The sequence below is a fragment of the Pagrus major genome, chromosome 5, assembly GCF_040436345.1.
Source record: "Pagrus major chromosome 5, Pma_NU_1.0".
NCBI lineage: Eukaryota > Metazoa > Chordata > Actinopteri > Spariformes > Sparidae > Pagrus > Pagrus major.
In genome coordinates, this window is record NC_133219.1 from 24,453,430 (window position 1) to 24,463,723 (window position 10,294).

Consider the following 10,294-nt stretch of genomic DNA (forward strand, 5'->3'; position numbering starts at 1 on the left):
GGGTTGGGTATCGTTTGAATTTGAACGATTCCGGTTCCGGTTCCGATTCCGATTCCGATTCCTTGTTTCGATTCCGGTTCCTAACGATTCTCGATTCCGATTCTTTTAAGAGGCAGGGTCAAAAAAGTTTAGGATATTTTAAATGAGCTAGCTAACCAAAGGTCTTTCTGAATGAAATAGTCTGACCTTCTCCATCAATTTTAATTCTATGAACTTTTTACTTTTTATGAACTTTACTATGAATTTCTCACAGGGCTGTTTTCAACTAGAATATAAATATCAAATCTATGAACTTGAATATAAATATTATAAATTATAAATAAATTTTCGCAGGGGTACACTTTCCTCAAGAGAGCTTTATTTTTGAAAACCTCATGAAAACACATTTACACGAGTGTATGATGCTGCAGGTACTTAAACATGTTATCGTGCTCCCACTGATGGGCTAACCTGGTGCAGAAAAGCAAATAAACAATAAGGAACAACTTGTAAAACCCAGTCCAGATTAGCAGCAGGTACAGTATAAAATCAAAAACAGTTCTTGTTTAGGAAAATGATCATATCTGCCTTCTCAGGCAGGATGCGTGAGCGTTCTGGACAGATAGTGTCTCCTACTGTGGAGAACACACGTTCGCTGGGTGTAGAAGAAGCTTGAACGCATAAATAGGAGAAAGCGAGATCTGACAGCAAAGGATAAGTCTTTTGTTGGTTCCACCACCATGCAGCAGGGTCCTCAGACATAAGGACCAGTGGAACTTCCTGGTATATCTGCAGCTCTCTCTCCACTTGTTTCTTGATGGACATGGAGCTCTGCTGTGACACTACGTTCTGTGCCTCTTCCTCAGCGAACAGCTCCTCCAGTGGAGTCTTCCTGGGCAGTTTGCAGGGAGGCTGTTGCTAAAAAACAAAACAAAAGGTTCATCAGTATTATCACTAAAAAAGGGAAAACATCCATTAAAGGCATGATCATTATTTAAATTGAAAACCTATATAATATCAGCTATCTTACACTCTCCTGCTCATTCTCATTCTCCTCATTTGCCTCATTCTCAGACTGCATGGTGTCCCCATCAGCTCCACAGTCTTCCTCTGTTGACTACAAAGAACATAATTAGCATTTAGATCTTAGATTTTAATAGCTGAAAAGGACAGTTGTGCATGAATGACATTTCACCTGTTCAATCAGCTTTCTCTGGATCTGGTCCCAGATGGTGTTATCATCATCCAATTTATGTTTAAAGCGCGGATCCAACGCAGTGGCCACTTGGAGAAAGTTCCTGATCTCATCATTCTGCAAAACACATGTTCTTTAAATGTTTTAACAAGCCACAGAATATTTCTGTTCTTCAACAATTTCTTTCCAGGTGCCCTGCCTCAGTCACTTACCTGGTAGCGCTTGGATAGGTTTGCCCAAACCTGTTTTTTAAGGTTTGACACAAAGACTGTGTCTCCATCTTTTACAGCCAGGTGTGCCTCAAGCTTTTTGAGGATAGGCAGAATCTGTCCGCATGTGGGACTCTTTTGGGAGGACACGCAGAGTGTTGACGTGTAGAGCACCTTCATCAGGTTGATGAAGTCTTCAGCTCTCCTAAAATCCTCCTCAGTTAGCCGAGCAAGTCTGTATGAAAAAGAATTAAGAAAACATAGGTTGGAGTTAGCAATATTCTCTTTTGAGGGGGAACTTCCGGTTTGCTGACCATGGAGTAGACATGCAGCTCTCTAGCTCCCGCTACTAACTTTTTCATTTATCATTTTGAACCCTACTTTTTTTGTCATAACGTCGAGCGACTGAGTCCAATTGGGAATAACATCGACACTACGGCAGTAATTATGTCAAGATATGGGAAACAAACCAAGAAAGACATTGCAGCAGATGACTCTGCAGCTTGCGCTAGCAGCGCTGCTAGCATATCAACGGAAAGCATCGCGGATCTGCTCGAGAAACACAGGGCTTCATTGGCCGCTGACTTCAAGTCATCGTTTGCTGGTCTGGAAGGCAAGCTAGACAAGGTTCAAGTTGAGGTCGCGGCACAGGGACGGCGTATAACTGATCTCGAGTCCAATGCGGAGGAGGTTAGCCTTGTGCAGCAGCTTGAAGCTACATGCTCCGAGTTGCAGAAAGACAACAAGTGGCTGAAATCGAAACTCTCTGATCTGGAGGGGCACAGCAGAAGACAGAACATTCGCATTGTGGGTTTGCCGGAGTCCGTTGAGGGCGCACGCCCAACCGCCTTTTTTTCTCAGCTCCTCGTTGATGTCTTGGGTGAGCAAACACTCCCTTCCCCTCCGGAGCTGGACAGAGCCCACCGCAGTTTAGCGCCCAAACCTGGCTCACGGGACCGGCCGCGTCCCGTCATCATTCGCTTTCACCGATACCAGATTAAGGACTTGGTGATACGAGAGGCACGCAAACAAGGTGAGCTGGAATACCATGGCCACAAGCTCCGATTCTACGAGGACTACAGTGCTGATGTTCTGAAGCAGCGAGCTGAATACAAAGAAGTCATGGCTGAACTTTATAAAAGAGGACTCCGACCCTCTCTACTTTTCCCGGCGAAGCTGCGCATCACTCTTCAGAGCGGCGAGAAGAAGTGGCTGGCATCTGTCACTGATGCCACTAAATTCATCCATAACCTGGGAGAGAGTGCGCCCGCTCCGCCCTGATACCCGACGATGACTTCGTGGGATTGATCTGCCATAATGTAGCTACAATTTGATTTCTGTGAGTAAATAACTGTGGACAATTTCAGAGCTTTTCTCCCTGCTTCTTTGATTTGAGTTACGTTTTCTCTGCTACGTTATCCAGCTGGGCTTGCCTTTAGGTTTACCTCCCCGTATTCTTTTTTGACTATTATAAGCTAAGGCAAATTCATGAACAACATTTAACAATTTTGTTGGTCATCTCATTTGTATTTTATTTTGAGTTTTATAAGCTAAAACGAATTCATGAACGGCTATATGACAATTCTGTTGGGCATTTCATCTGTGTCTCTTGAACACTGTTTTTTTTTTTTTTTTAATTTATTTATTTATTTATTTTTTATTATATATAAAAATATATTTTTATTTCTCACCGGAGTAGTCCTGGTTTGGGGAGATTATTACAGCTGGAGGTGCAGCGTGCAGGGAGAAGAGGCATGATAACCTGTGTTATGTTATTGCTCATAGTTGTTTTAGCTTTATGGTGTATTTAGTGTTAGTTGTTCAGTATTGATAGCTTTTTTGTCATAGGGTTAACTGTTAAAAACCTATGTTGGAGCTAGTGAAATAGGAAGTATATTCTGGGGATGTATAGTACGAGACCTGAGGAGGTCTTTCTGAGCTTGCTCCACAGAGCGCTGTGTGAGCTTGGGGTTCAGGGTTTTTTTTTTTTGTTTTTTTTTGTTGTTTTTTGTTTTGTCCCCCCCCCGCGGAGCTACTCACTCTATTCTTTCTGCAAGTGTTCTAAATGAAAGGTAATTTTAACTTCATTAGCTGGAATGTTAAGGGGTTAAATCACCCAGTGAAGAGAAACAAAGTCTTCTCACACCTAAAGAAGCTCAGGGCTGGGGTAGCCTTTCTTCAGGAAACCCACCTGCATGATTCTGACCAATGGCGATTAGGTAAATGCTGGGCAGGACAGTTTTTCCATTCTAACTTTAAAGGAAAAGCCAGGGGTGCGGCTATCCTTGTTGATAGAAACATTCCTTTTGAGCCCTCCAACATTACAGCAGATAAATTTGGACGTTTTATCATTGTTTCAGGTAAGCTCTACAATAAGCCAGTGGTCTTGGCCAATGTGTATGCGCCTAATGTTGATGACGTACAGTTTTTCAATAGATTTTTCTCTGAACTCCCTGATCTAAATTCTATTTTTTTAATTCTTGGGGGAGATTTCAATTGTTATTTGGATGCAGCATTAGACCGCTCCTCACCTAAACCTACCACTCTCAGCAAATCCGCCAGTTACATTAAAGCATTTCTTGACGATTTTAGCCTTTCTGATCCCTGGCGGTTCTTGTATCCTACAGGAAGAGAATATTCCTTCTTTTCCCATGTCCACCACACTTATACTCGAATTGATTATTTTTTTATAGATAATAAATTCATCTCAAACCTTAAGTCATGTAAATACGAAAGTATTATTATTTCTGATCATTTCTGAATTGGGATGGAGAGTGACTAGGGGATGGAGAACTCCCCTGGTTCTGGTACTAGCTTTTCCAGATGCTGACTATACAAGGAGACACTGGAGACTAAATCCATTGTTACTCTCCGACGAGAGCTTTCTCTCACACATCTCTACACATATTAAAACTTTTTTAAGCATCAATAGAACACCTGATGTGTCTAATAAAACAATCAGGGAAGCTATGAAAGCGTACTTAAGAGGAGAAATTATATCATTCTCAGCATATAAAAACAAGTGCTCAAAGTAGAAACAGACTGACATTGCTAATCAGATTTTAAACATAGATAAACAATATGCAAATTCACCTTCACCTGAACTGTACAAGGAGCGCTTGAAACTTCAGGCCGAATTTAACGTTCTTTCCTCTCATGAAGTCAAAAGTCTCTTACTTCGGAGTAAAAGTAACTATTAAAAAACTGGAAAAACTGGCAAACTCCTGGCTACTCAGCTGTGTGGGTTGAGATCGAAACAACTTATTGCTGGAGTACGGACTGATAATGGATGTATAACATCTGACCAGAAAGAGATTAATGACAAGTTTAGAACTTTCTACTCAAATTTATACTCTTCAGATTGTACAGCAGACTTTAATATTATGGAAAACTTCTTTAATAACCTTGAGTTACCGTCCCTTTCTCAAGAACTGAGAAATAACCTGGATGCGCCCATCACCCAGGAGAAAATTTCAGCAGCTATATCATCTATGCAATCAGGTAAATCCCCTGGCCCAGATGGGCTTCCATCAGATTTCTTTAAAAAATTCTCTGCTGATCTAGCCCCCGTCCTGTGCTCAGTGTTCTCTGATTCCTTAAACTCAGGTGCACTCCCTCCCTCGTTCAATCAGGCCTGTATCTCCTTGTTGCTGAACAAAGGCAAAGACCCACTAGATTGTGCTTCATACAGACCGATTTCATTGCTAAACACGGATGTAAAGATCCTCGCCAAAGTTTTGGCCCACAGACTGGAGGATATCCTTCCTTCTGTAATATCGCCAGATCAAACTGGTTTTATTAAAAGACGCCATTCGTTTTACAATATTCGTCGGCTATTTAACATTCTGTACTCCCCCAAACATGTGGATTCAGAGTGCCTTGCCTCTATGGATGCTGAGAAGGCATTTGATAGAGTAGAGCGGAACTATCTTTTTTTTACACTTGGAAAATTTGGTTTCGGTTCTGTCTTTTTGTCCTGGATCAAAACATTGTATAAATGTCCTTCAGCCTCTGTTTTAACCAATAGTCATTACTCTGAATACTTTGATTTACACCGTGGGACCCGGCAGGGTCGCCCACTAAGCCCACTCCTTTTCGCAATTGCCATTGAGCCTCTTGCAATTGCCCTGCGTAGCAACGGGCGGGTACAGGGAATATGGAGGAGAGGAGTCGAACATAAAGTCTCGCTGTATGCAGACGACCTACTTCTGTTTGTTTCAAAACCAACCACTTCTCTACCAGAAGAGTGTCACCAGAGAATTCAAAAACTTGTTTAAATCAAATTTTCTCACTTTATTTGATCAGGCAAAACAGATTTTATCAAAGTGGTCTCCTTTGTCTCTGTCCCTTATTGGAAGAATAAACTCGATTAAAATGACATTGCTTCCAAAGTTCCTCTACTTGTTTCAATGTCTTCCCGTTCTCATCCCCAAATAATTTTTTAGGGCCCTTGACTCATTATTGATATCTTATATTTGGAATGGTAAACATCCTCGGCTGCGGAAAGCATTTCTCCAAAGATCCAAGCAGGCAGGGGGAATGGCTCTGCCTAATTTCCAGTACTACTACTGGGCAGCGAATATTAGGTGTTTGTTATTTTGGAGACATTTCCATCTTGAACCCACTTCCCCAGCCTGGGTTACAATGGAGGTCTGTGCCAGTAACCCTGTTTCCTTACCTGCCCTCTTAGGTGCCGCACTTCCACTTGCTTCGGATATTCCCAAGAGCAACCCAGTAGTTAAACACTCCCTGTTAATCTGGGGCCAATTTAGGAAAAGTTTTGGACTACAGCTTTTTTCACTTAAAAGCCCAATTGCTGCTAACCATCTATTTGCTCCTTCAATGGCTGATGGCGCATTCAAGATTTGGCACAGAAAAGGTTTGAGATGCTTTGAAGATCTATACATTGATAATTGTTTTGCGAGCTTTTCTCAACTAACAGAAACTTTTGGCATTGCCAAAACCCACTTTTTTAGATTTTTACAAATTAGGACTTTTATACAGCGCTTAACGACCCAATTTCCTTATAAACCCCCAGTTAACCCTGTTGATATATTTCTTTCTGTTAACCCCACTTCTAAAGGTATCATGTCCAATCTATATAACCTTATCTCCAAACTGCACTGCTCTTCAATGGCAACTATAAGAACTGCTTGGGAGCAAGACCTAAATTACACCTTTACAGAGGACACATGGGACTCGGCGCATGATCGGATACACTCCTCTTCTATGTGTTCTAGACATGCACTTTTGCAATTTAAAGTAGTGCATCAAATTCACATATCAAAAACCAAATTAGCGCGAATGTACCCTGATGTCGACCCTACATGTGATAAATGTAAAGGCGCACCTGCCTCACTCTACCACATGTATTGGACATGTCCCTCCTTAGGTAACTTTTGGACATCGGTTTTCCATGCGTTATCAGAAATCCTCCATCATCGAATTGAGCCCAATCCCTTGACTGGTATTTTTGGCATTGCTCCAGATTTGAACTTACATAAAGCTATGCTCAACTTTCTTGCTTTTGCCTCTTTACTAGCCTGACGAGCTATTTCACTTAAGTGGAAGGACCCAGCTCCTCCTTCCTATTCACATTGGCTCAGAGACATGATATCCTGCATGAATCTAGAGAAGATTAGATACACTATTCGGGGATCAGAAAACAAATTCTACAGAATATGGCGCCCCTTCTTGGTATTTTATGAAAAACCTTCAACAATAATTTCTGAGTACCCCCGCCCCCCCTTCTTTTTATTTATTTATTTATTTTTTATTATTATTATTATTATTATTATCTATTTTATTTATTTATCTATTTTTCATGTATTTCACCTTTTTTTGGTGGTGTCTGTGCTTGTGCTTTTGACAAGGGGTTGTGTTGTGTTATGGATGTTGTACGAAAAATCAAAAAACTTTCTTCCTGTGCATTGATTGTCTTATATGTATTTTATCATTAATAAAAAGACCATTGAAAGAAAAAAGAAATATTCTCTTTTTTTCTTAACAAAACACCTAACATACGCACTCCCTACATTAGCACATTCACATTCACTCTAATACTGTTCTTTGAATTCATATTTTGTGTGTACTGATATTTTTTGTCTAAGCTCTTCTATCTATCTCTACCTGTCCCTTTCCATATTTTTTCTCAGCCGTTGATCCAAGCTGGCTGCTTGAATTGCAGGGTACTGCTCTGTGAATCTCTCCAGCATTAGGTACAGAGAGTTCCAGCGTGTTCTCACATCAAGTATGAGTGAGTGTCGGGGCAGCTCTGATAAAAACAAGAACATCAATTTTAAGTTATTTAGCAGATGCTTTTCATCCTAGGAGACAAACAATACTTTTGTAAAATTGTACTCAAATACTATAGTACTACTCTGCAGAGCTAATAAATAATAATAAGATCAGACATATAAAGTCATTACGTGCAGTAGGTGATTTGTTAATTTTTAACAGGGGGGATGGCTCAATGGGAGCACCACCCTGCCCCGACACACCTATGTACACCTCCCAAAGGACATTGTTGCAGGACGCCTTAACCATAACTGACATTTCTAATTCTCCAATTCTATTTTATCCAGTTATCTTCCTTCTCTCCCTACTACAATTGTCCTTTTATAACTGTATTAAGGTAATGAGTAAATACACCTTTAAACTGTACGCAGTGGACTGAGTTTATTCAGGCAGGGTTTTCTCATGTTTCTCACAATACACTACAAGCAGGGTCATTTTAAGTTACATGACCCACATGACCCCTTGGAATTTTTTACCATCTAAATTCCTTGAAGGACACACAATGAACATTGTGCAAAATAGTAGAGCCTGACCGATTTATCGGCCGATACGAGCCTCTCACAGATATATCGGTTTCGGCGTATATATTGTCCGATATGCACCGATATGAAAACCTTATATTTAAAAACTATAATGGAGAAAAACATGCTTGGGGCAATACAAAATTGGTGTAATGACATAGTTTGTCCAGCAGAGTGCACTTCAATGGGGGATAAAACAGCTGGTGTCAGGAAATGTAACAGCTACCTCACAAATGGTTAAACTAAAAACCAGCACAAAAATGACAATTACCAACATAACATAAGCCACCATGTTCTGAACAGGCACACTAAAAACACTTACAAAAAGTAACATTTTAGTTTTAAAACAAGCAAACTTGTTGTGCTCCTCTACACGAGAGACACGCTGGGAATCCACCGGAAGCTGCTCTATGACGTTGCGTCTGCTACAGGTTTTGTTCCGCCCTCTGCACGGCATCATACCATGAATGTATAAAGAGAACCCAGCGGGAACGTTTCAGAACCGAGCCTTTGGCCTGCCCGATTTTGTTGACTTGCTCAGATTTTGTTGATCTGGTCATTTTTCGTTTTTATACAATCGGGAGTCTGCACAGGGTGTTTTATTTTGAAAATTGACCAGATGCTCTATGTCGTTCCTGTGTCTCTGACTTCCTGCCGGCGCGATCTGCTCTGTGCAGCTTGTTGCGGCTTCCGTCAAAAATCGACCAGGCAGCCGGAACGCAAAGCAGCCGTGCACGGCTTGACCCTACTGTGCGCCGGAGCTGATTGCAGCCGCTTGTGATTTGTAACACACTTTCTGCTACTAGGGGATGGAGAGTGATGGCAGGTTAACAAGGGGGATGCTTTTTGGTAATTTTGCTAACAAGGGGGACGGCATCCCCCTTCAAATCGCCTACTGATTACGTGTCAATGCACAACAGTTAAATAAAGTGAACTTTGTGTGTCTTACGTAGAAGTTCTTGCTTCTCTTGGAGAACCACCTTCGCCATCAAGCACCTCTTCATCCACACAACAATGGTTCGGACCATGGCCACCCACTGACTCACTGAATTTAGGGAGTATAGACTTTGTGCTGCTAGATTAAGTGTGTGGGCAAAACAGCACAGTTTCACAAATTGCAGGCGCTTAATAGCCACATCCATGTTGGCAGCATTATCTACAGTGATTGCTACAATTTTATCAGATATGCCAAACTCTGACAGAACATCACTGATTTCCTCTGCAACAACACAACCGGACTGTGCTTTGTACACAGCCTTTGTTTTTAGCACTTTTTGCTGCATTTTGCCCTCTACTATGTAGTGTGCTGTGATGGTGAGGTAGTGGTCCTGTGTGATGCTACTCCAGCCATCACATGTGAGTGCAACAGAGCTGACTTCACTGAGCTCTGTAATAATGTTAGACTTCTCAACCTTGTACCACGATGGGATTAATGTGTTTGACAGGTAGTCCCTGGAAGGTGGTGTATATTTGGGGTTTAGAGTTTTCACCATGTCCCTGCAAACATAAACAAACATGTAATGTTGCTGTTACTGTTTAGCTCAGTATTAATTAGCTTAGCTCTATCGTTATTGCTTAACTAACCAAAATGTTGGTGATTCCACCTCTGAAAAGGGATGCAGCCTTTTCACGATGTGTGCAGTGACCTTTCTGTGGCACTCTTCCACTTGTTGCACCGACATCTTCCCCTTTGCCGCTATGGTGAACGGAGTAGGCTCAGCACATTGCGAAGTTGTGGAGTCACCAGCCTGGCTAGCAATCTCAGGTCGTAAATTGTCTATGAAAAAATATGTGGGCTAATTTGTTAGCTGCCTCAATGTTGGCGCAAGACATATTATTTATTGTATATGTATTGTTTTACTTACCGGATTCGGACTGCAGTGCAGTCACTGCGGTGCCAGGCTGGGGGTTGGAGCCAGAGCCGGAGCCAGAGCCAGAGGAAGATGCAGCGGAGGACGGTCAGCGCAGCGCGTCAAAGATGGGGCACACATTTATTTCTATTCCATGAACTCGGAGGAGGTGTTTTTTCATGTTCGTCGTGCACCCTTCTATGCACGAAACAATCTTGTCACAAGTGTTGCATTTTGCTGAGA

General features: G+C 41.7%; 1 protein-coding gene across 2 annotated transcripts; it reads right to left on the bottom strand.

Annotated features, from left to right (window-relative positions):
- Nucleotides 1–335: 335 nt before the first annotated feature.
- LOC140996319 (E3 SUMO-protein ligase ZBED1-like) lies at nt 336–9,904 on the bottom strand. 2 transcript variants are annotated; one of them, XM_073466678.1, is made up of 5 exons: nt 9,848–9,904; nt 1,387–1,618; nt 1,175–1,291; nt 1,010–1,096; nt 336–897 (listed from the first exon to the last, which is right to left on the bottom strand). In XM_073466678.1, exons 2-5 carry the CDS (start codon nt 1,561–1,563, stop codon nt 529–531), a joined length of 750 nt encoding a protein of 249 aa, XP_073322779.1. In that variant the 5' UTR covers nt 1,564–1,618; nt 9,848–9,904; the 3' UTR covers nt 336–528. The 2 variants fall into 2 exon arrangements, with proteins under 2 accessions (XP_073322779.1, XP_073322777.1); XM_073466676.1 differs by lacking the exon at nt 9,848–9,904 and having other exon boundaries at nt 1,387–3,086.
- Nucleotides 9,905–10,294: the final 390 nt, after the last annotated feature.

Coding starts and splice junctions, on each gene's coding strand:
- LOC140996319 (XM_073466678.1), bottom strand. CDS start 1,563: ATGAAGGTGCTCTACACGTCAACACTCTGCGTGTCCTCCCAAAAGAGT. Junction 1,292..1,386: donor ACCTATCCAAGCGCTACCAG/GTAAGTGACTGA, acceptor TGTGTTTTGCAG/AATGATGAGATCAGGAACTT. Junction 1,097..1,174: donor AGAGAAAGCTGATTGAACAG/GTGAAATGTCAT, acceptor TGTTCTTTGTAG/TCAACAGAGGAAGACTGTGG.